The sequence below is a fragment of the Phyllostomus discolor genome, chromosome 5 (genome assembly GCF_004126475.2).
Source record: "Phyllostomus discolor isolate MPI-MPIP mPhyDis1 chromosome 5, mPhyDis1.pri.v3, whole genome shotgun sequence".
In the NCBI taxonomy this organism is placed as follows: Eukaryota; Metazoa; Chordata; class Mammalia; order Chiroptera; family Phyllostomidae; genus Phyllostomus; species Phyllostomus discolor.
Window position 1 is genome coordinate 169518524 of NC_040907.2, and position 23991 is coordinate 169542514.

Consider the following 23991-nt stretch of genomic DNA (forward strand, 5'->3'; position numbering starts at 1 on the left):
TAGTTCGTGCTAAACTTCAGATGCCAAAGCAGCCATCTGGTCTCCTCTGCATATCAGTTCCCTGGGGACCTAGGCAGCTGGGTCAGCAACCCGCAGATGGGGTAGAATTCTGTCACCAAAAACATTGTCCAGTTTAAGAGGCGAGGGAACCTTCTCAAGCCGATGTGGCTCTTGGCACCTACAGATGTGCCCACTGTGAGGCTGGCGGTGGGGCGCAGCAGGTGTGAGGGCCACGTGGTGATCCACCACAGTGGCACCTGGGGGACCATGTGAGGCAACCTCTGGGGCCTGTCTGCCACCCAGGGGGTTGTACCAGCAGCTGGGCTGTGGGGGGTCCTGGAGGCCCCAAGGAGCAATTTGTTTGGTAGTAGCTCTGGCCCCATCTTCCTGGATGACAGGAAGTCGTGAATTAGGGGGGCCGGTGAAGCGGGCTGTGAAACAATTCACAAAGAGAAAACATGCAGAGAGCAAAGTTTTATTTTTACTCTCCCAAGAGAGGGAAAGGGCTGGTGCAGAGACATGTGCCTATAGCAGCGAAAAGTTGGGGCTGTGAGTTTTTATTGGGGGATAAAGGGGGAGGGGGAGGCAGCTGGGTAGTCACGGCAATGAGCTGTAAGTCGGGAGGCTTGGGGCCGCTGGTGCAGGCTTCAGTTTGTTCTGCTGTTTTCACTGGGCTGGGGGTCCCGGCACTCCGGTCTGCCATGTTGTTTGTGTACATTTTAAAACTTTTAAAACACCTGCATGGGGGGTGCTTCTAGCAGTCTCTCCTGTCCTGAGAATAGCGGCTCAGAGAAACAACCGTGCATTATGCCTGACAGACTCGAGAGAGCGCTAGCTAGTGCTGGCAAAGAGGGCCCAAGAGGGGCCTCTTTGGCCTTTCAGACATTTCTACCGCACTGTATGGTTCCGTAGTTTTTTTGATCTGAAAAGTGGGTGCTGGACGTCCCCAACGAGTCGTGGTGCCTCCTGATGAAAACCCTGGATTAAATGGCACCAAATGCTCATCTGTCTGTTTTGTAGCCCCACATCTCCCAAGGGGCTCCTCCCCGGAAAAACCCGATGGGTGCTCCCAGTTAGTGTCCGAAAGCCAGCGTCTCGCCCAGGGCAGGGAAAGTGGCTCAGAGACACTAGCTGGTTTGGACTCGGGCCTTAGAGACGCCACCGTGCCTGTGACAGAGCCGCCTTAGCCAGAGTGTCCTCAAAACCGCATGGCACAAGTGTGACTCGGGGGCCCACACGGCTGTGCTCACGCGCGTGCTAAATCCACTCACATCAATGCCTCGGGCTTTCTCTTTTAGCTGCCGATGTCGCCCCAGAACCGGCAGAAACAGCTCCTGCAGATGCAGACGGTAATCCTTCGTCTCGGTCCCGGGGTCCTGGCTGCCGAGCGCATCTAGCAGGCTCCCCGAGGTTATAGCCAGCGATGTCAGGGTGCCCACCCCCCGATGCACGCCTGCCCAGGACTGAGGGTACACAGGGCCAGCGCAGAGGCACAGTTACCAGGTCATACGGCCGCTTGTCTGGTCCCTGGTGCCCCCCAGATTTCTCGACTTTGACCCTGGGCCAACGGACCAGTTTGTCCTAAAGGAAATAACAAAAAGTTTGAGTCGGATACGTTCTGATGTTGTTGCTCAGCAATCGGATGACCTGGCTCCAAAATGACATTTTGCTTCTCCCCGCATTTACCATATCCGAGGGTGGCAATGTGGAACAAAGTACGGGTAATAGGAAATGGTCTGGAAAAGCCAGTCACTGTGCTGATGAGCACTTGCTTGACTCCTTCCTGTGGGGCCTAGAAAAAGGAGACGCTAGACAATAGGAGTTAAGAACAGTCCCCCTGGAGATGACTTGTCAGAATGGCTGATCGCATTCCAGTAAGAACCCTGAGTCTCTCTCTCTCTCTCTCTCTCTCTCTCTCTCAGACTTGTCCATGATCAGGCTGGTGGGCGGGAGCAACCGCTGTGAAGGACGCGTGGAAGTCTACCACAATGGCACGTGGGGGACAGTGTGCGATGACCTCTGGGACATCCACGCGGCCCGCGTGGTGTGCCAGCAGCTGGGCTGCGGGGAGAGCGTCGGCGCCCCGGGGAGCGGCCGCTTTGGGGCGGGCACGGGGCACATCCTCCTGGATGACTTGCAGTGCCGGGGCGACGAGACCACGCTGGGCCAGTGTCAGCATCGGGGCTTGTCCGTCCACAACTGCGGCCACCACGAGGACGCCGGCGCCGTCTGCTCAGGTACTCACCCTTGGTCTCCCCGAGACCGCCGGGGGAGGGGTGTGCTGATCTCCGACCCGTCAGTGCTCCTCGCTTCCTGCTTCCTCCCCCCTGTTCCAGTCTCACCCGAGGAGCCTGCCTTATGTTCAGTTTCACATTCAGAAGTCACGTTTATCTCATTTTAGCATATATTTTTAAATTAAAAAAGATCTTCTAAATGTCCTATTTGTGGGTGGGGTTCTTGTTTGGATTTTGTCTTATTTTAGTTTCTGTCTGTTTGACAATTTCAGCCTCAACCACAGGAACGGCCACCTCACCTGGTAATTTTATTTTCTTTCTTGCTTGTGTGCATCACGTATGTATAGTTTGCCTTGCGCGTGGTCAGGGTTGGAGCTTATACCTCATGTGAAACTAAATGTCAAGCTCCTATCAAACCAATGTAAGGGTCTCGTACAGTCACTGCATGAGACAGTAAGTTGAACGGACAGTGGTTGCGCACCGTTCGTACACAGGACGCGGGGTGCCCAGTTTGCCGTGCCCCGCCTTGTGTACCAGCGGGTCTCTGAAATCAACATGGTGTGCAATGAGCTTCCTTCACGTCCCCCGCAGTGTCCACACCCTGGGGACTTAGTGAGCTCATTTCTTGAAACAGTCACGGGACTCCGGGCATCTTGGGCAGCATTATCCCTTTAATGAACATTTCCAGAAAACAACAGAGTACCACATCTCCCGTGCGTGTTTCCCAGTCAAATCCACCAATCCACGCAAACTTGAAAGAACCTTCATGGCCAAATAGTTGGGGAAATACCACGTCCCTTTCTTGAAGATTCAGTCGGTCGGCACGTTAAAGTCTCTGACAAGTCCTGTGGTTGGGGATCTTTCTTTAACCTGACTTAGCCCAGCGCCTCTCAAACTTCTCCGACCACTGAAACCTTTTCCATGGAAAGGGAGCATCACAGGGTTTGCAGCCAGAGACCCTGGGATTGTGTTCTGGCTCCACCCTTGACCAATAGGGTGGCAGTGGGGAAGTCCCCTTACCATTCAGAGCCTCTCCATTTTCATCTGAGAACAGGAGGATGAACCTTGTCCCGGGGATGGGGTGGCACACACTTGGGCACGCTCACCGTCGTGGGCACCTGGTCACGTTCCTGAGGGATGTGTGCGCGGCTGCCAAGACCTGCCTGGCTCTCTAATGTGTCCTTCTGTGAACTTCCCTCTTCTGCACACTCTGGGGTTCACTCCAAGGCTTGAGTTGATCAACACATGGCTGAGAAAGTTGGAGAAATATCATCGCAATTCAACTTACATTTTCTCTGAGCTGTAAACAGCTATGAAAGTATCCCATGGTCCTTATTTCCAAAAATCCCAGGTTTTTCTGCCAGGCTTGGTAGAAACTGACCTCTAAGAAAAACCGGACAGCAAACACACTTCTCTTGTGGTTGGGTCCGTGAAAAACCGGCCTCCAGATCTCTTAGGCAAGGACAAGTTCAACATGGCACCATCACGGTGTAACAATTTTCTGAGAGTTCAAAGAAACATTAGAGACCGTTCAGCCCAGAAGTCACAAACAGGCAGCTGAGGGCCAATTTTGACCCATGCATGGGTTTACGTTCCGATTACAGACTTTTCCTATGCAGTTTTTTTTAAGATCACATTTTTTAAAGGGAGATTTCCTATAAAAGTCCAGATGTCAAGCTCTGATGGAAAAACCAGAGGATGGGTAACATTAGCTTGAAATCTGGCAGAGCACCAATTGCCTAGGCTCAGCAGGGACAGGCCCCCTTCACACGGTTGCGCTCCGTCCAGCTCCCTCCTGGCCCCACCAGTTATGTCTGGGCCTGGAGGCGTCTCCATTTGGATGCCTGATGCTTCTCAAACTTTGGTGCGCGTGCGAGTCACTTGGAGGGCTTGTTAAAATGCACATTCTGACTCAGTCAGTCTGGGGTGGGCCTGGGAGTCTGCATTTCTAACCAGGTGATATAGATGCTGCTGGCCCATGAACTAGCCCCTCAGGTGCAGCAGCTGGGAGATGCTAAAAAAAAAAAAACGGGACTTGCCCAAGGTCACCTGCTTCGCTACACAAAGAGCAGAGACAAGAACCCAGGTCTTTTGGGTGCTGGACCCAGCTCCTCCACCATTTATGTCCCTTCGCTCAGTGAAACAGAGGATTCAAACTCTCACTTTCTTATGTGCCCAACAGTTGGGTTTCTGGTCTCCCTCCTGGCTGAGTATCACGTGAGGCAGCAAACTGGGGACGGGGTGGCCACACAGCAGAGCCACACCGGCAACAGCAGTAAATGCTAACAGATGCTGGTTGCCATCATCCGAGGAGTCCCCAATGTGTCTCCGGATTTAAGAATTTCACCAATATGGTGTTGGGGGTGTACCTGGGGAAGGATCGTAAAGAGGGTGCTCTCCCCTCCGGCAGGTGCTAGAGCAATGAAGAAGTCAAACTTGATAGTCAACACAAAATGTGGCCTTTATGACTGATAAGGACAGGTTGTGGGGCAAATGGACCCCCACCCCCTCCTCGCCCTCAGTCTAGATCTTGGGACAGCCCACCTGGGGGAAGTTCCGGTGTGCAGAGCTGACCCCTTCCTGGATGAGGGAAGGACCAGGGACAGCAAGTCCCCCATTTACAGAACCTCTCTTAGACTGTCCCCATACAGCATGGGAACTTGGATCAATGGTGACTGTCCCCTGAGCATATCATCCTGATCTCCAAGGGGAGAAGCAAAGGGCAGCATGGAGACCCAGGAGTGGAGGGGTAGCCCAGGGACGGTGAGGGATCTGCTGTAGACCCCCGTCTGGAAGGCAGAAAAATAAGTCAGGCCAGTCACATGGATCTCTGATAGCCATCTTCACATCTCGTGTGTCTCATAGAAATATATGCACCCGATACGGCTGTCTCATTGCTGTCTTGGTATTTTTGTTCCTTACAGCTTCGATCTCAACCGCTCCGACATCCACAGCAGGTAAGATACTGTCTGCTGTCCCATAAGGGACTCTTCTTGCCGTTCCACCCATCAGACTAGGCTGTTCCTGGACATCTCGTCCCCACACAGGCTCAGTAACAACAGAAACCCAGCCGTCCTCTCCGCTGGTATTTGTGTCCTTTCCTCTTTTCCTATAGACACGTCTGCAGTCTCAGCAGGAGTCACCTCTTCATCTGGTAAAGACCCTCTCCTTGCAATGTTTCCGTTAATGAGGCCAGCTTCTCACTTGCCATGTTCTGTTTAGAAAAGGAACCCACCAAATGACCATTTTGACCCCAAAGTAAACCTCCATGAAAAGACTCATGGAAGTGTCCTTCCTCTCCTTTTTAATTGTCCCCTCCTCTGTTCCTACACAGACGTGCCTTCGACCTCCGCGGAAGAGGACTACCCCTCAGGTAATGCGTCCTGCTGTTACCTGTCTCGAGTTGAATGTGAGCGACTCTTCCTCCTTCTGTTTAACAAATAAGCATAGGTGCCCGATATTCTGCCTACAGTATAAACCCCAATGTCGGCGGAAGTCCCAGCATCCTGGGCCAGAAATGAAGCTTCATGTTTGTTCTCTTTACTCGTCCAGAGACACAGACTGGCCCCTCTTTTAGGGAAGGCCTCCCGCTTGTGGCCCCGGCCTGAACCGGACGTGCCCAGGGGAGGCGGGAGAGGGCCGGGGCCACCCCTCACCTGCGCGGCAGGTGGTGCGTGGGCCTCCAGGCACGCCCTGCGCGCACACTGGAGAGGCGGGTTATCACAGCGTTGCCTCTGCCCATTGTTTTCTACCCTTCTGTTTTCTACCACACCGTTGTTCAAAAAAAGTATTCCTTCTTTTTTTCACTGATCTTTGAGCTCGGTTCTTCTTGGTTTGCAGATACAGCTCCCACTGCAGGCGAAGTGTCTTCCTCACCAGGTATGTTCTTTGCTCCTTGCAGCGGCCCTGCTGAGTGGGTCCCTGAGAAGCCCCAGCCCGGCAGGTGTACACACCAGAGCCAGGAAACCCTTCCCGTCCCCCAGGGGGTGGGAGGAGAGGTTGGGCAGGTTCCAGGGTGCGCCCCCCCCCCCACACTGGTCACAATTCTGAATAAAGGCAGATGCAGGGCCAGGATCAATAGGATAAAATGGCGTGTTCTGTTTAGAAAATGAACCCAGCGAATGACCATTTTGACCCCAAAGTAAACCTCCGTGAAAAGACTCACAGAAGTGTCCTTCCTCTCATCTTTAATTGTCCCCTCCTCTGTTCCTACACAGACGTGCCTTCGACCTCCGCTGAAGAGGACTACCCCTCAGGTGATGCGTCCTGCTGTTACCTGTCTCGAGTTGAATGTGAGCGACTCTTCCTCCTTCTGTTTAACAAATAAGCATAGGTGCCCGATATTCTGCCTACAGTATAAACCCCAGCGTCGGCGGAAGTCCCAGCATCCTGGGCCAGAAATGAAGCTTCATGTTTGTTCTCTTTACTCGTCCAGAGACACAGACTGGCCCCTCTTTTAGGGAAGGCCTCCCGCTTGTGGCCCCGGCCTGAACCGGACGTGCCCAGGGGAGGCGGGAGAGGGCCGGGGCCACCCCTCACCTGCGCGGCAGGTGGTGCGTGGGCCTCCAGGCACGCCCAGCGCGCACACTGGAGAGGCGGGTTATCACAGTGTCACCTCTGCCCATTGTTTTCTACCCTTCTGTTTTCTACCACACCGTTGTTCAAAAAAAGTATTTCTTTTTTTTTTTTCACTGATCTTTGAGCTCGGTTCTTCTTGGTTTGCAGATACAGCTCCCACTGCAGGCGAAGTGTCTTCCTCACCAGGTATGTTCTTTGCTCCTTGCAGCGGCCCTGCTGAGTGGGTCCCTGAGAAGCCCCAGCCCGGCAGGTGTACACACCAGAGCCAGGAAACCCTTCCCGTCCCCCAGGGGGTGGGAGGAGAGGTTGGGCAGGTTCCAGGGTGCGCCCCCCCCCCCCACACTGGTCACAATTCTGAATAAAGGCAGATGCAGGGCCAGGATCAATAGGATAAAATGGTGTGTTCTGTTTAGAAAATGAACCCCCTCCATGACCATTTTGACCCCAAAGTAAACCTCCATGAAAAGACTCACGGAAGTGTCCTTTCTCTCCTTTTTAATTGTCCCCTCCTCTGTTCCTACACAGACGTGCCTTTGACCTCTGCTGAAGAGGACTACCCCTCAGGTAATGTGTTCCTGGAGGAGACCCTAGAGGTGGCCTGCCCCAGCTGTTCTCAAATGTCAACGTGCAAGTCAGCGGCCTGGAGAACTTGTGAAAACTCAGGTGCTGACTCAGTGGCTCTGGACGGAGCCTGATTCTGCATTTCCCACGGGCTGCCAGGTGATGCCCGTTCAGGGAGTGAAGACACTGGGCACTCACCCTGTTTTGGAGGAAAATGAGGCCCAAAGAAGGAAGAGGCTTAGTCAGCTAGGACTGCTATAACTAAGAACCGCAGACCACGTGGCTTACACAACAGAAATTTATTTTCTCATGGTGCTTAAGACTGGAAGTCCAAGATCGAGGTGGCAGCAGGGCTGAGGTCCGGTGCGGGCTCCTCTCTTGGGCTAGACACAGCCACCTTCTCTCTGTGTGTCCACAGGGCCGAGAGAGAGAGAAAGAGAGCATGCTCGGCGTCTGTTACAAGAACACCAAGCCTAAGGTTCACCAAGTGAACCTTAATTTCTTCCTTAGAGGCCCCATCTCCAAGTGCAGCCACACTGGGGGCTAGGGCTTCAACATATGAATTTCGAGGGGACACAGTTGGGTCCATAGTCACCACAGAGCTAGAGCAAGGCAAGGCTTGGGCTCCTGGTTCGCACGCAAGGTCCCATCTGCTCTCCGGCTTTGCTGGTGCATCCATCTGCGGATTCCCCCGGATCCCTGCGACCCTGATCCCTTCATAGCAAGACCTGCTGCTTTCCTCTGTTTTGTTTCTTTCTTTTCAAGTCCTGGTTACCGTGAAGACATTTGGGGTAAAACTCAATGAAATCAAAGGTTAGGACTTCTTTTCAGTTATATTTAAGTACTGGCTTTCTTTCTTCCTACCTTTCTCCCTCCCTCCCCCCCACTTCCTTCCTCTCTCACTTGCTTCATCCTCTACTTCCTCCCTCCTTCCTCCCTTCCTTCCCACTTCACCCCCTTCATCCTCCTCCTCATCCCTTCCTTCTTTCCCTGCCACCAACATGACTCTACTTGGGGCAGAAGGTTCCTTCGCTTGTCATTCTCACTGGCTCTTGAGTTTTCTTCCTAGACCTGGCTGACGGTGACTGCTTCCCACACAGACAGGTAGCACTCACACGTTTGCTCCTTCTGTGAAAGCACAACAGCCAAAGTCAGCCAGCCCTGTTTGTGCAGGACGCGCCTCTTGGGGTGTAAGGACGGATGGGTGGCTGTCCCCTGCACACCCGGCTGAGCCCAGAGTGAATGCATCTCCCATGTCTCATGCTTCTGAAAGGCACGGAAAGGGCGTGAGCTCCGGGACGTCGTGAGTGTGAACTGTAGGTGACCTGGACATGTTGCACAAGCCCGGGAGTCTCCGGTTCCCCATCTCTGAAACAGTGATTAAACCCGGCACTGTCACTGTAGGGATTAGAGATGTGAATCAGAGGACACATTGGAGATGCTCAAAAGGAGAACAGTTGTTAACCTGCCTTGCAAAATATCAACTGCTCACACACCATTCCACGCCCCCCACCCCCCCGTGTGTAAATCCACAAGATAAACAAGCAGGGTGGACCCTATTGCCTACAGCTCCTGGAACAGACACGTTTTTATAAACTTGCATTCTATGCTGTAAAATTTCAATGAAGCCAAGTTTTAAAGCTTTCTTTCACTAAAAAAAACACTTTTTTTGCACCCACAGATCTGATTTCAACAGAACTGACACCATCACCTGGTAATGACCTTATGCCTGCCACTGGATTAACCCTTAGTTTTCAGTAATTCATACAATCCTACTCTATCCTAAAATCCACTGTTACTTTTTCTACCTTGCTCCCCTCCGTATGTTTGCACATGGAATTCCACCTCTCCGACATGATCTTTCTCTCTAAAATTTTTTTTCTGAGGAATCTGTGTTGATTTTCTTCACTTAATCTTCATAGCCTGTAAAAAATTTTCCCATAAAATCTAATGCTTTTGTATTCTTCCTTTCAAACATTCAGTATATGTATAATGCTTGTTCTCTGACCATTTAATACATTATTTTATTTTTGGAGAATAAACAGGATACGTTACCACTTGTTACATTTTGATACCAAGAAAATAAAGTGTCACGGGCAGTATTTCTGTCCCCAAACCAAAGAAGAGACTTACACAGAGTGTTCGTATCCAAACTGAGAGACAATGCCTGTCTCAGCTTTGACTATAAATACGTGACTTTGAGGTTATGCCTTTTTAAACTTAGTTTTTCTTTTTTACAGTTACAACGTCAGTTGGTGAAGAAATGGTCCCTTTACCTGGTAATTTTTGTTTGTTTCTAAACATTAAAATGATATCGTTATTAGTACTGTTAAGATCATATCTACTATTCATTCAAATTCCCTACTCTTTCCAGGAAGCTTTTATGAGCACACACCAACACCTTGGTGGGTTAGAAAGCCCGAATTCACCCCTGGGGGCCTCCTTCAGGAGATGCTTGCTTTCATCCATAGTTCAGACAAGCATGATTGTTTTGCTTCCAAAACACAGCAACGAATTCAATGAGGAGAAAGCAACCACCTGAGACGAGGCAGTTGCAGCCTCAGAGGAACCGAAGCCAGGGGGGTTTATTAGCACCCACTGAGCCCCTCCCGTGCACCGAGCATAGCAGGAAATTGAGAAATAGTCACTTGCAACCAATTTATGTGAAGACAAATCATTTGACACGTGTCTGGGGATGTGGCACCACCAACATAATATAGTTTTTTAATTATTTTTACTTTTAAAAAACACTTTAGTGAAGCATAGGTATATGCAGGAAAGCACACACATCCATGAGCTTTGTCTAGTGTGTGTAACAGTTTACCCAGCACCGTTATCGAGATCCAAGCATGTTCATCCCCTTAGAAAGTTCCTTCAAGCCGCTTTGCAGTAAACCTGTCCCGCTCCCCCCGGCTCCAGGTGACCCCTGATCTGCATCCTGTCTCTGCAGTTTAGACTTGTTTTTCTAGAACCTCATGGAGGTGGAGTCAAATAATATGTGCTCTTTCATGTCTGAATTCTTTTGCTCAACAAGTTGTTTTCGAGATTTGTCCACGTGGTTCCACAGTCAGCAACTTGTTCCTCTTCCTGCTCCGTAATATTCCGTTGGGTGGGCACACCACGATTTATTTATGCATTCTCCTGCAGATGGACGCTTGGATTGTTCCCGGTTTTTGTCTCTTGTTGAGACTTCTGCTATGTACAAGTCTTTCTGCAGACATGTGTTATAATTTACCTGAATGGCTATGTTACATAATATAGGGTTTTTTTAAAGATTTTATTTATTTATTTTTAGAGAGGGAAGGCGGGAGAAAGAGAGAAAGAAAGAAAAATATCAATGTGCGGTTGCTGGGGACCGTGGCCTGCAACCCAGGCATGTGCCCTGACTGGGAATCGAACCTGCGACACTTTGGTTCATAGCCGGAGCTCAATCCACTGAGCTACACCAGCCAGGGCACATAATATAGGTTTTTTAAAAATTATTCAGATATGACATTATATTAGTTTCAGGTGTACAGTATAATGATTCAATATTTGTGTATATTGCAAAATAATCACCAAAATAATCTAGTTAACGTTGATCACCATACATAGTTACAAAACTTTGTTTTTATGATGAGAATGTTTAAGATCTATTCTCATAGCAACTTTCAAATATAAAATACAACACAACATGTAACCGTTTACACAATAAACTATACTCACCATGCTGTACATTTCATCCCCAGGACATATAACTGGAAACAGGTACCCATAATAGAATTTTTACAGTCAGAATGTTGGCTTCTGTTCATCGAGAGTAAAAGAAATTTCTTTGGATAGATCTTATTCGAGGAGTCAGAGCCGTGTCTCATTTTAGAATAACTGTCTTCCAAAGATTTAGGGTTTTGCCTCTTTTGTTTTCCTTTGGTATTTAATGTTTTTGTTTAAAGATTGAATTTTGGGGTATCTGGAAAGTTATGCTGTCCAATTATACTTATTCCTTGATGATTTCAGTTAAGGTTTTATGTTTGGGGGGGGGGGAGAGAGAAGGAGAGAGAGAGAGGAGAGAGAGAGAGAAGGAGAGAGAGAGAGAGAGAGAGAGAGAGAGAGAGAGAGAGAGAAGCAGACATGGAATTCATCCCAGTGTTTTTCTACTGCAAATGACAAGGGACCCGAGATGCATCCGGCGATAGGAACCCGCCCACCCCGCCTCCCCACCTGACTCGCGCTCTTGCCTCCCGCAGACCCGCGCCTGCGCCTGGCAGGCGGGCGCAGCCGCTGCGAGGGCCGGGTGGAGGTCTGGAACCAGGGCGTGTGGGGCACGGTATGCGACGACCACTGGAACATCAGGAACGCCCGCGTCGTGTGCCGCCTGCTGGGCTGCGGCCGCGCGCTCAGCGCCCCTGGGCGCTGCCACTTCGGCCCGGGCTCGGGGCCCATCCTGCTGGACGACGTGCGCTGCGCGGGCACCGAGGACGCGCTGGACCGCTGCGCCCACTCGGGCTGGGCTCGACACAACTGCCGGCACAGGGAGGACGCGGGCGCGGTCTGCGCAGGTACCTGCCCCCGGCCCCGCCGCTTCCTTCCTCTCCAGCGTTCCCAAGGCCAGACTCACCGCCCTGAGACACCTAAGGCTGGCCGAGGCGCCAGATTCTGGATCCCAAGAGCGTAATTTGCCACACCACCATTTTGGTGAATGTTTTCATCACACAGCCCTGGGACCTTATGAGTCAGTTTTGTCCCGTTGCAATTCAGAGCATATTTGTTCCGAACCAGGGGGGAAAGATCATGGGGCCAAAGGAAGTGCAGGGGCATAAAGCGACATAGAACTTGGTGCTGCCGTGAGAACACAATCTATCCAAGTCCCTCTTGCAATCTCAAGGCCATCCAGGGCATGGTCCTGGATGGAGTCCCTTCATTGCCTGGCCCTGGCCCTCAGAAGTCAGCACCCCACCATGGCCTGACGTCCCCCGTGTCCTTTGCATCCCTACCCCTTTCCTGAAATGCTTTCATTCTCTCCCAATATCTGTCCTGTCACTCTGACCCCCACGGGTTGACCCCCCTTCTGTGTGGGGTAGTACTTCCTTATATCATCTGTCTTAGATTCACCCACAAAATCTCAGCGAGTTGTGGAAGTCTAAGATTTGGTGCACAAGTCTCAGCTCACCTTATCCATTCCGTTCTTAGGGTTTTCTTTTCAATCGGTAAACAAGGGAAAGAAGTCATTGCCATTGCTTCTTCGGATGTAGGAGTTACTCCTGTCCCGCACAGAAATGGGGCCCAGAGAGAAAGGCGATCAGAGCCCCATGAGACAAACATGAGCCCGGCAGGGGCCACGGAGGATCCGTCTGCCCGGGGTGGGGTGGTGGGGCCTTTATCTTCCAGGTCCTCGCATTTGCTGGGCCTGTTCACGGTTCTGGCCCTGCCTCCTGCTGTCAGGGGCCCCACTGTCAATGATCACTGATCTTCCATTCTTGGGTTATACACCACGGGGTTTCCTTATCATCGGGTACAGCAACCGAAGGGCCGGTGGTCTGTAGCCAAGAGTGTCTAAAGGGGTCGAGTGAGTCTGGCCAGCCATGCTTCCTGGCCTGGGCCCTGGCCCTAGGTTACTGTCCCGCCCTGCTTCTGGGCTGGGGAGGCCTTTGGTAGCCACACACTTGCTGTGCCCCAGCCAGAGTTCATGTATGCGACAACATTTGGAACCTGCGAAGCCCTGTAGTAACTATCCGCTTGCTGCAATAAATCTTCCTGTGGGTAACACCCCTGTTCTCAATGCTGCTGTACACGTGCCAGAATCGCGCCCTGCCGCCCCCCCCCCCGCCCCGCCCCCCACTGTCCGTCTCCTTCAGGAGGCCCCGAACTCTCCTTCCTTTTGCATTGCCCTGGAGTGCGTTCACGCTGCTGTACCTCGGCTTTAATGCCTGAATCAAGTGAGCCCGTTTCCCTGCGTTTCGTGCCTGCTGCTGGCTGCACCTCCATCTGCCAGTGCTGCCGCACGGCTGACGTTTGCTCTCATCGTTCTCCCCTCACCAGGTGGAGCCGACTCTGTGGTGCCCAAGGACCACGGTAAAGTCTTCTGCTCTCCCAGGGTCTGAGGCTGCGGAAAGGGGGAGCTAGGACAGCAGTCGCCCAGGGAAGAGAGAATGGACCGTGGGGAGACTAGCTTCTGTGTCCCCACCGAGTCCTCCTGCATCTCCACCCACTCACTGGGCTTTAGGAGGCTGGGGAAGAAGCCCCTTTGCACCTGCCCCGACCCTTGGCTTCCCCTCTCTTTTTCCAACCAGACAGATGCATTTCAGGCTCAGGGGTTTTCAACATGCCAAGTGAGCTGTCTTTAACTCCTTAGAAGAGGGTCTCACTCGCAGCCCGTGGCATGCACGCCGTGGGTGGGATTCCCCATGGATGTGGTGTGACTTTGGAAAAGGGGTAGGAGTATATAAATAGAGTCAATGAATGTCAAGTCCAACATTGGGAGAGGGAGGATGAGAGCTGAGCCCACCCAGGGAACTGCTGGTACTTTTATAAAGTAAACATACACCCACACCCCACCCCACCCCACCCCACCGATCTACACATCCAGTGTATCAGGTTCTCTCCGCGAGGGTCTCTTCATCCTTCTTCTCCTGCAGCCACGCTCTCCTGCTCGCCTCACCTCTTCCGAGTCACCGTTGACCGAGGCTACCTCCGGAGGCTGGGCTTCTCCTCCTGGGACGTTCACTTAAATGATGAGTTCTGTCGCCCCCAAGTCACGGGGCGCTACCTGATCTTCAGCATCCCCTATGGCCACTGTGGCACCATCCAACAGGTGAGAAGCTGACAAGGTGGTGGTACCCTGCTGTGGATGGAGGCCAGGGAGAGAGGTTTGGACAATTCAACCACCTATTAAATACCTGGGTAGGGACAGAGGAAAGGCACAAGCCATGACTTTATTTGTGAGTTTGGTGAGACCTGGAAGAGCCCACTAATTTGTCAGAAAGTTTCCTTCCATTTGGAAATTTGGGCTACATACTGAATTTGGAACTCACAGGAAACGTGCTAAGCGCTGATGGACTGATGGATGGACGGGTGGGTGGGTGGGTGGGGGATATTCCCTTAGCCCCAAAGCCCATGCATTTTCCCCACATGCTTCTTCATTCAGTACCAGTGCACACCTACCACGTGCAAGCCATGGTGCTGGGCACAGTGGGGGGTGGGGCGGACAGAGGATCTGTCTGTCTGACTGCTATGTTTCCAACTGGGTAGCTCGCCATATTTCTGAACCTAGGACATTTATGTGTGGGAGGCTCCACCTGCAGAGCCGCCCGGTCCGCCCCAGATGAGAATAAGTCTACCAAGACATGATCTGCTTGGGGAGGGAAGGTGGCCGATCTCTCAAAGGAGAAGGGCCAGGACCTTTTTCCTCAACGGGCTTTTATTGGGTTCAGTTTGCACAGGGACACAGGTGAAGCTCATCAATCACTGCCAGGCAGTGAGGATCAAACAATGGATAGCGCACAAAGCACTATGAGGGCTTATTCTGAGTCAGAGTCAGTTAGCTGAAGGGCCATAAAACCTTGGGGAACAAACTCATTTCCTGCTCGGGCCCTTCTCAGAAAACTGAGGACATGCTTAGCAAAGCAGGTTTCACAGGAGTTTATGTATTCTTTCTGAGGCCTGATCGCCCCAGGGAACCTGCCCTTTCCAGCCCAGGGCTGCACCGCCCTCTGTCATTGTTTCAGGCTTAAGTCAGGGAGGGGCAGTAAGGCAGCCAAGAGATTAGGAGACTTCTTGCAGACAGAATGAGGACTCAGGCTATGTCAAAGCTGAGGAATGAGGGTCCATCAGCCCCTTTTTCTATAGCCCCCCAAGCCCTTCCCTGAGGGCCTCTTCATGACCATGACTGTCTTAGGTCATCCCTCCTTTGAGGAATCTCATTGGCTAACCAGTCATCCACCTGGGGCCAACCAGCGTGAAGTAAAGGGGGCAGAGGCGGCACCCCTGCCAGGGAGATAAGCTTTGTCTCCTCAGTGGCTTATGGTCCCAAGGTCTCTCACTCAGCCTTAGCCATGGGGGGCTATAGCTTCTGAAACCGGGCAGGGTGGTTCCCAACATTTATGTCTTGTGGAATGCATATGTTTACTTCAATTTCCTTAACCACCTGCTTATTTCACAAAACAATGTCACTGAAGTTAAGTAGACAAGAATGCCAAAGATGTAGGAAGTGTATGCGATCACAAAATCATTTTTCGCAGTGCATTTAACTGCATAGCTTGTCCCAAAGCAGATCCCCGTGCTGTTCGTCCATTCTTTGGCATCCATGTTTAGGCACACACACCGAAAACAAGACATTGGTGGAGGTTGACTTCATTCACATGGTTGAGTCCCATACTTGACATTTTGTCTATTCAGCAAGGCAGGCCATGGTCATTTTTATCCTTCTTGCTCTGGGAGTTTAGTTTTCACCTCTGAAGTGTCTGCCGGGAGCCATGCTTGCAGCCCCTTGCGTCCGGGAGGAGGGCAGCCCTGGAAGTGCCGGGCCATCCGGGAGGACCCTCAGTAGGCCTCTCCGGCCCCGGCCGGCCCGGCTTCCTCAGCAAGCCTCGTGTGCTCACGGCAGTGCTGGGCCACCCCCTGGGCCACCCCCAGGGACACCCACCACAGAAAGCTCCTGCGTCTGATTCCAGAGTCAGTGAATGAGCAACCTTCCGGGTGCTGAAGACACAGCCGCCCGCAAGACTGACAGGGCCCTGGGCCATTCGAGAAAAGGGAGGTTGGAACCGGACAAATGCAGATGAGAGCCCTTTACAGGGAAGGGGGTTAAGCCGATAAAACGAGGAAGGGAGTGGAAGATGGTTTGGGGTGGAAGGAAGGTCCCTTTTAATAGCGCAGCCAAGGCGCCGAGGCCTGACGGAGGAGTGGAGCTGGGGGAAGGCCAACAGGACCGCTCCAAGTGGAGGGTTGGCCGGTGCAGAGGCCCCAGGGCAGCGGCAAGCTTGGAGGGCTCCAGGGGGGCCTGTGAACATCGGGGAGAAACCCAAGGTCAGATTGGGAAGGGGCAGGGCCCTGTGGTGGTGGAGTTGACGTTTCTTCTAAACAGTGCATTCTCAACAAGGGCGATGTCAACTTCAAGGGGTAGGAGAAATATTCGTTCTTAAGGGCAAAAAGAAAATAAAAAGAAACCTTTCTTTATGGGTAAAGCACAGGTACATGGACAGAACATCTACAGTGGGTTGTTGTACTAAATTTTCACAATGGGAGCTGGGGAGGGGGCGGGGTGAGGAGGGAAAGAAATGTCTGTGAAAGCAGACCAGTGAGAAACATGATCTAAGCAGTCCTCAGAGGGCTCCAGGGCAGAACGCCCCAGGATCCGAGTCACACAGACCCAGGAGGATTCCTTGGACATATGCCCCTGGCAGGCTGAGTCTCTGGGCGACACACGGGGCAGTGGGAAGGGGGCCGCCAGAGCCTCACCAGCCTTCAGTGCCCCCTCCGCCCTTCAAGTCAGGCTGGACTGGAAGGAGCAAGGCTGAAGGTGAAGGTCAGCAGGGCCAGGCTGCTGCTCACAGAGCCAGCACTGCTCTGGGGTCAAGAGCAACGAGGAGCCAGAAGAAAGGATAAGCGCCCCAGTGGGGGGTGGTCAGTGCATTCGTCTGACAGCACCTCGGACTGAGGGAATGCAGTATGTGGAGGAACGAACTCAGCAGCCAGCGTGGACCTCACACCCCACTTTAGACCGCCACAGCCTGGTGCTCACAGGAGGGAGAGAGGGAGTCCAGGCTCCCCCACTGGGGGACTCCCTGCATGCACCCTGAACTCCAAGAGCAAGGTCACCCCATCATGGCATTATAGGTAGCACAGAGGTCAAGCCCAAAGCCTCCCGGCTGGCAGCTCATCAGCAAGCTGGCAGCAAGCTGGTGCTGAGCAGAGGAGGAGGTCTCTGCTCGTGACGGAAGGTGCCGGTCAGGGAGCCAGGAGCGCTGGCCACCGACTCGCCTCTCTTCCTCCCAGGAAAGCTCCGGCTCGGTCAGCTACTCCAACTCCATCCGAGGCCACCGGGTACGGGGCCACCCTGGCCGAATCGTGGTGCGGCACAAGGTGCCTCAGCTGAAGTTCACCTGCACCGTCGATGGCCCGTCAGCAATTGAAATTGTTCCCGGGGAAGACAGCCCACGGCAGGGTGCCAGCTATGACGTGTCCATATCATTCCTCGAGCTGCCCATGTCCCCCCAGGAGGGGAGCAGGGGGCCGTACTACGCCAACCAGAGGAAAGAGGTCTTCCTCGAGGCCACACTCCACGGCCCCGATCGCCACCTGAGGCTCTTCGTGGACACCTGTGTGGCTTCCCCAGATCCTCAGGATTTTACAACCATCAAGTACGACTTGATCCGACAAGGGTAAGGATGACGGAAGGCTCTCCGGGGGTTGACTGTTGTATCCACGTGGCATTCCTTTGGGGGACCCTTGGATTCTCAGCTGGTAGTCCGAAATCATAACATTGTGTAAGAGTCCTCATTGTGCCCCAGGGGTAGAATTGGGGCCCTTGCCACTCCTCTGTCCCCAGTCAGAGACAGAGTTATAGGAAGTGTGGACCACTTCTCTTGAATTCCCAGAGTCCGGGGCAGAGCCCTTGTTCTCCCAGCCCACCCTTCCATCCCCCTCCTGTCTCTGTAAGTTTTACCACTTCATTACACTGGCCCTTCCTCAGGTCATTGGGCCTACACTGGCGGGCTGGTTGGTTATCCCAGGCTAAGCTCTGACAGGGGTGAGATTTATTCTGGCTCCTTCGTTAAACAACGGATTTGTCAACTTAGAGCTCTGACAAGTCATTTGCCTTTATAGCTCCCTTGTCCCCTATTAGGGAAAAATGCGTAGGGATGGGCAATTGGCAACCAGGCAAAAAGAACAAAACCTTATCACTTGCTAAAACCCTGAGAAGCATCATGGTGCCTGTTTCCCAAAGCCTGGGACAAGCAAGGGGCGGTGCCTCCCACAGGTGGTGTGAGCCAGGGCGTGGGCAGTGCACAGGTGCAGCAGGGAACTGCCTCAACTCAGAGTGAGAAAGCTCCTCCCTTTAGTTCTCCCCACAAATGTGTGAAGGAGAGAGGCACAGTTCAGTGCCGGAATTGAACAGTCGCCACTTTTCTCTTCTGCTTGTTTAGGTTTAATTTTCTCTTCTAATTTCCTAAGGTGGAAGCTTACATTATTGACTTTAGATCTTTCTTCTTTTCCAATGTATGCATCTAATGCTATATATTTCTCTGTAAGCAACCCTAGCTGCTTCCTACAAATTTTGGTAAATTGTATATTCATCTTCACATAGTTTGAAATTTTTTTAAATTTCTTTTGGGACCTGTTTCTTTGATCTGGCTCTCCGGATGTGATTGGGCTTGGATTGTTGTTGGGTCATCCCTCGGGCACTCCGCCCACCACATCGTCTATGCTGTTGTACAGGTGCTGTTGATTTTCCTTTCCAGATCTATCTCTGGTGATGTCAGATGTTGACCCTGTCTGACCTTAGGCAGCCTGTTCGAGACTTCCAGGGATCTATTGTTAATCCAGTCACTCTGCACTCAGCAGCCAGGCTTAAGCACTGTAGGGCCGAGGGAATCCCTGCTGGGGGTGGAGCTATTGTTTCCCCTTGGGCTGCTGCCGCTCAGGGGAGTGGTCTGCCTGAGCAGGATGGCTGCTGCGGTATGGGGGATGACTCAGCACCGGGATCCCAGAGGCTACTCTCTCAGCCTTCTTCCCAAAGGCTCTGTCCCCAGTCTCTCCCCAGGCGTCTCCAGCCCACTCCAGCCCTGCCTTTGCCAGAGCCCAGGGTAAGTGACTGCGAATGAAAATTTGTGCATTGGCCCTTTAAATGACTCTTTGCGTCTCTAGCCATCTGTCTCTGGCCGAGCTAACCCTGCTGCTTTTCGCCACCAGTTGTTAATCTGTGTACTTTTGGGGCTCTGGTGTTCTAGGCTGGGGATCCCAGCTTAGGGTTTAGACCCCACATTTCTCAGGGGAATCCTATCAGCAGCTTAACTGTCCTCCAGCTCTGCTACCTGTGGGTGCCTGGCCAGCCCACTCAAGTCTCCACTGCACTCCTTACAAGACAGGCCGTGCTGAAGCTGGTTCTGTATGTCCAAGGTTATATGGCTTCTCTCTTGCTCTTACTCGGTTGTTTGTTCCAGGTGGTTTCTCCACAGTTGAGTTGTAATTCCAGATTGGCCCTGGGAGGAGGTTGGTGTGGCTCCTACTCACTCCCCCGCCAACTTGCCCTGTTGTGGAGACCCTCTTCTCTGATTAGAAGTGTGTTAATTTCCAAGTATGTAGGGATTTTCTGTTACTGACTTCTGGTTTAATTCCAGGGTCATCTCAGGGTATATTTTGTGTGGTTTCTAGCCTTTTAAATTTGTTAAGACATGTTTTATGGTCCAGACGGTGGTCTCTTCTTGGTGAATGTTCCCTGTGGGCCTGAGAGGAGTGTGTATTCTGCCATTGTGGGATGGAGTGTTCTGTAAGTGCCAGTTAGGCCTTGCTGACTGATTGCATCTTTCCTGGTTTTCTGCCTGCCGGATCTCTCAGTTCCTGACAGAGGAGCATGGACGTCTCCCACCATTAGCGTGGATTCATCGATTTCTCTGTGTGGTTCTATCAGGTTTTGCCTCGTATATTTTAACACCCTATTGTTAGGTGCATATACATTAAGGATCGTTATGTCTTATTGAAGGATTGACCCCTTTGTTATTATGCCATGCCCCTCTTCATCCCTATCATCCTGGCTCTGAAGTCTGTTTCATCTGGAATTAATACAGCTACCCCAGCTTCCTTTTGATTAGTACTCATATTAGCATAGTAAACTCTGTCCCTTTACTTTTAATTTATGTCTTTATACTTAAAATGGGTTCCTTATAGACAACATATAGTTAGGTCTCGGTTTTTTTTAAATCTACTCCGACAATCTCTGTCTTTAAATTAGCAGAGGATGCTTCAGGACCTAGAATCTGCTTCAATATTTAGACCACTCACGTAACGTGATTATTGATATAGTTGGATTGAAATCTGCCGTCTCGATAACTGTTTTCTATTAATAGCATTTATTCCCCCCACTTCCCTTTTGCTTCCTTCTCTGGTTTTAATTGAGCATTTTATGTTACTCCATTCCATCTCCTCTCTTGATGTACCATTTAGATAGACTTCTTTTTCAGTGGTTGCACCAGGGTTTACAAAATACGTTTTTGAATAATCTAAGTTGACCTTCAAACAATGCAACCCCCACGTTTAATGCCCCCTTGTGACAAAATGGAGTAGGCCTTCTGAAGGCAACAGTTCTAGCTAGAATTTAATTACCTTGTCTTATGCTTATATGTTTATTTCATAGTCTCCTTCTACTTCTGGCCAAGAATCATGGTTTTTCCACTCATAGTGCTGTTATGAAAATGTTTTATGGAACAGGGACAGAGTGGTAGTGGGAAGAGCTCTGTGTGGACTTCAGAGTTCCGGGTCCACGCCTGTGTATGTGTGTCAGCGTGATGTCACACTGCACTTTAAGTTAATGCTTTTGGTCTGGGGCTCTTCTTCCTATCAGCTGCATCAAAGACAATACCTACGTCACCCTTCACTCTCACGGGAACACAGCCAAGTTCAAGTTTGATGCCTTCAGCTTTCTCAGCAGCTACGATGTGGTCTATCTGCAATGTAAGGTCGCCGTGTGCCAAGCAGGGGACCCCTCCTCCCGCTGCTCCCAGGGCTGTGTGGGGCGGAGTCAGAGGAGTGTGGGCCCCGTGGGGGCCACAGAGGAGCGGGCTGAGCACTTCCAGATGGTGGGGCCCCTGGAAATCCAGAGAGGAACCAGTCGGAGCAAGCACTTTGTGTGACTCCTTCAGTCTTCCCACAAATCTGTTAGAAATTAGAAGCAATGTTTATTTCTCTTCAATGAACTAGTACATTTGATAAATCAGAGGTTGTCTGTCCACATGGACATCCGGTAAAAAAGAAACAGCTGAAGAGGTTCTGACTGTGCTTTGTTGCTAATAAATCTTTTCTGATTACTAAACTCCTTTTTGTAATTTGTGGAATTTATTGGGATGAAATTGGTTAATAAAATTATATAGGTTTCAGGTTATAGGTATATAAGTTGTACAGTTCTATAATTTATCATCTGTAGGTTATATTGTGTGTTCACCACCCCACGATTACTAAAGTTCTAAGGCAATGGGTCTCTTTGAAGCTGGAAACATTGCATTTTCCCCTCTTCACTACCCAGAATGTGATCGCTGTCCTAAGCCATACAAAGTATTACAAAGAACAGAGTTATCTCTCCATAACGAATTGCCAACTTGAAGATATTTTAAAATTGTCTCCTTCATGTTCAGGTGCTAGTAGGTGGATCTTTTTGTTTCTGTCCCTCGGGTGCTGTGGGAATTTATTTTCAGGTCTCACCAAGAGTCTTATGAAAAATAAATTAAGCATCAGTCAGGAAGCCCCTGCCCTTTTAAAAAAAACAAAAAACTCTAATAACCAGCAGGTTGAATCAAATGCATCATTTACTCACCACCATTGACTCAACACAAGCTTTGTTTGTTTCAAAGCAAAGGAACTGGGCCCAGGCTTTGCTGGGTCCTGGTTGTAGCTTGCAGATAGATTCTGGAACAGAAGCACCAGAACCACCCCTGGCTGCTGTCTGAGGCCGCACACGCTCAGTCTGGGTCCCAGAGCCTCACGGCACGCCAGCGACCTGGCAAGCATGTGGGAAGCCTGAAAAGCGCACGAGAAAACATTCACATCTTCCCACGTCCTCCCTGAAAGGAAGGGCAGTGCCCTCTTCACCTAATCTCTCCTTTTATCTTGGCAGAAAAAGTCTGCACTGGGCTCAGTACTTTCAAACTTGTCTTTAAAGAAACAGACCTGAACATAGACTTTTTCTTGGCTTGTCAAGAAATAGTCAGTAGAAATATTGAAAATACGAGTCCTCAACACTGAGAAATTGTTCCCATCTTTGTCGAGAACTTGCATGTACCAGACGAGAATGCAGGATGGTCAAGTCCCCCCAGGGAGGGGGCGGGGGCAGTGTTTGGTGAACCCTGAAGTCCCGACAGATGGAGTCGGACAAGTGACCCGAAGGCAGGCGAGGCCTGGAGAGGGGAACATCTCAGTTTCGTGCAACCTGCCCTTCCTCGACAACTGTCTTGGTGAAAATGCAACCCTGACGTGTATTTTGATGAGGTTCCCTCTACACACAGTAAAAGCTGATGAAATGGAACCGCTGGTCAGTTTGACGAGGATGGCATCTCTAACGCAAAGGTTCCATATTTTCATCTGCAGTCACATGAAATAATCATTTTAGCATTTGCCATCTGTTTCATGCAAATGCTTCAAATGAACAGGTTTTTTCAAAGAACTTTGAGTGGCCAGAGTTTCTCCTTTCAAAAGTCCGTCTGCCCGTTAACTGGACCTCTCCACACCACCTTAAGGAAGGGGGAGGCCACCCGCTCCCAGAATTGAGCATTGTACGGATTTTAGCAACCCCTCAAGTGAAAGCGTTGGCAGGGAAAGGATTGAATGTCAGGACTGAAGGAAAAGGGCTCAGGGAACTTCCAGGTGAGGTTCTCCAGGTGGTGTTCAACAGGTGGGGGCCAGGGAGCTGCCCTTTGCAAATGCGCCTCAGGTGAGTCTCAGGAATGCTGGAGGTTGAAAGCCATGGCCACTGTCCGGTGCCCCGATGCCCCAGGAATCAAAACGCACTTGACCGGGACAAGTCTGCCGCCCAGAAACACCAGTGGGTTCCGTCAAAAAGCCCCCAGAGAAGCCTGCTCTCTCAGGTCAGAGGACCAGCAAAGGCACAGGAAAGCCAGACAGGCAACTGTCTTAGACAATATGTGCCCTGCTCCAAACACCACGGGTGAAGCTGCGGCTCCACCCCTACCCCGGCCGGTGGAGGTGAAGTGGGGAGCCTAGACTTCGGCCTGCCCCCAGCGCCCCTTACGTCTCCCCACCCCAGGGTGGTATCCGAGGAGGCAGAGTGGGGAGCTGGGACTTTCATCACTTCCAGGCAGTATCCAGGGCCTGCCCTGCACCCCCGGGTCAGGTGGAAACCAGGTAGGGAGCCAGGATTCCCAGCCCCCCAGCCTGGTCCAAGGCACCCCTTTGAGCCTGCTCTGGGTGCTCTCAGAGGCCCGGCAGAGAGCCGGCACTTCCAGCCCCACCCAGGGGCGTCTCCACCGTCCTGGCGGGGGGGGGGGGGCGGCCCAGGCCACCCTGCTCGGCAGAGACGAGGCGACGTCCCCATCTTGTTTGCAGGTGCTGGTGTTGCACTGGCTGGCTTTTTCTTCCTGAAACACTTTGTTAAGCATGTCTCTTGAACACAGCACAGAGTCAGACTTGACTTTGTGAGACATTCTGAAAAGCCTGTTTCTTCAAGGAGTGAGTTGTAGTGACCACCCTGGTGTGACACCCAGGTCACCCTCCCTCTGAGGGAGTCCCTCCTTCAAGCTGCTGGGAGCAGGAACACCACTGCTTTTCAGGAATTTCCCTCAGCTCAAGGCAGCCTCGTCCAAGTTCACAGCCTTCAACCAATGACTGGTCAATGGAAGCATGTAAGGTCCTGAGCACCACGCCTGCTGGGGGCATCTCGAAAGGGCCAGCCCAGCCCAGGAGCCCCAAGGACAAG

The 23991-nt window shown here is 51.6% G+C and overlaps 1 protein-coding gene across 1 annotated transcript in view; it reads left to right on the forward strand.

The window, feature by feature from the left end:
* The window catches only part of DMBT1 (deleted in malignant brain tumors 1), a 313958-nt gene extending 292580 nt beyond the window's left edge, over positions 1-21378 (forward strand). Inside the window, exons 35-48 of the mRNA XM_036027425.1 lie at positions 1299-1349; positions 1923-2237; positions 2507-2536; positions 5159-5191; positions 5350-5388; positions 6452-6490; positions 6960-6998; positions 9049-9087; positions 9614-9652; positions 11600-11911; positions 13392-13424; positions 13988-14163; positions 17346-17731; positions 20911-21378. Coding sequence (XP_035883318.1) covers positions 1299-1349; positions 1923-2237; positions 2507-2536; positions 5159-5191; positions 5350-5388; positions 6452-6490; positions 6960-6998; positions 9049-9087; positions 9614-9652; positions 11600-11911; positions 13392-13424; positions 13988-14163; positions 17346-17731; positions 20911-21199 — 1820 coding nt within the window. The 3' untranslated portion in view covers positions 21200-21378. The remainder of the gene's footprint in view (positions 1-1298; positions 1350-1922; positions 2238-2506; positions 2537-5158; positions 5192-5349; positions 5389-6451; positions 6491-6959; positions 6999-9048; positions 9088-9613; positions 9653-11599; positions 11912-13391; positions 13425-13987; positions 14164-17345; positions 17732-20910) is intronic.
* The last annotated feature ends 2613 nt before the right edge of the window (positions 21379-23991 follow it).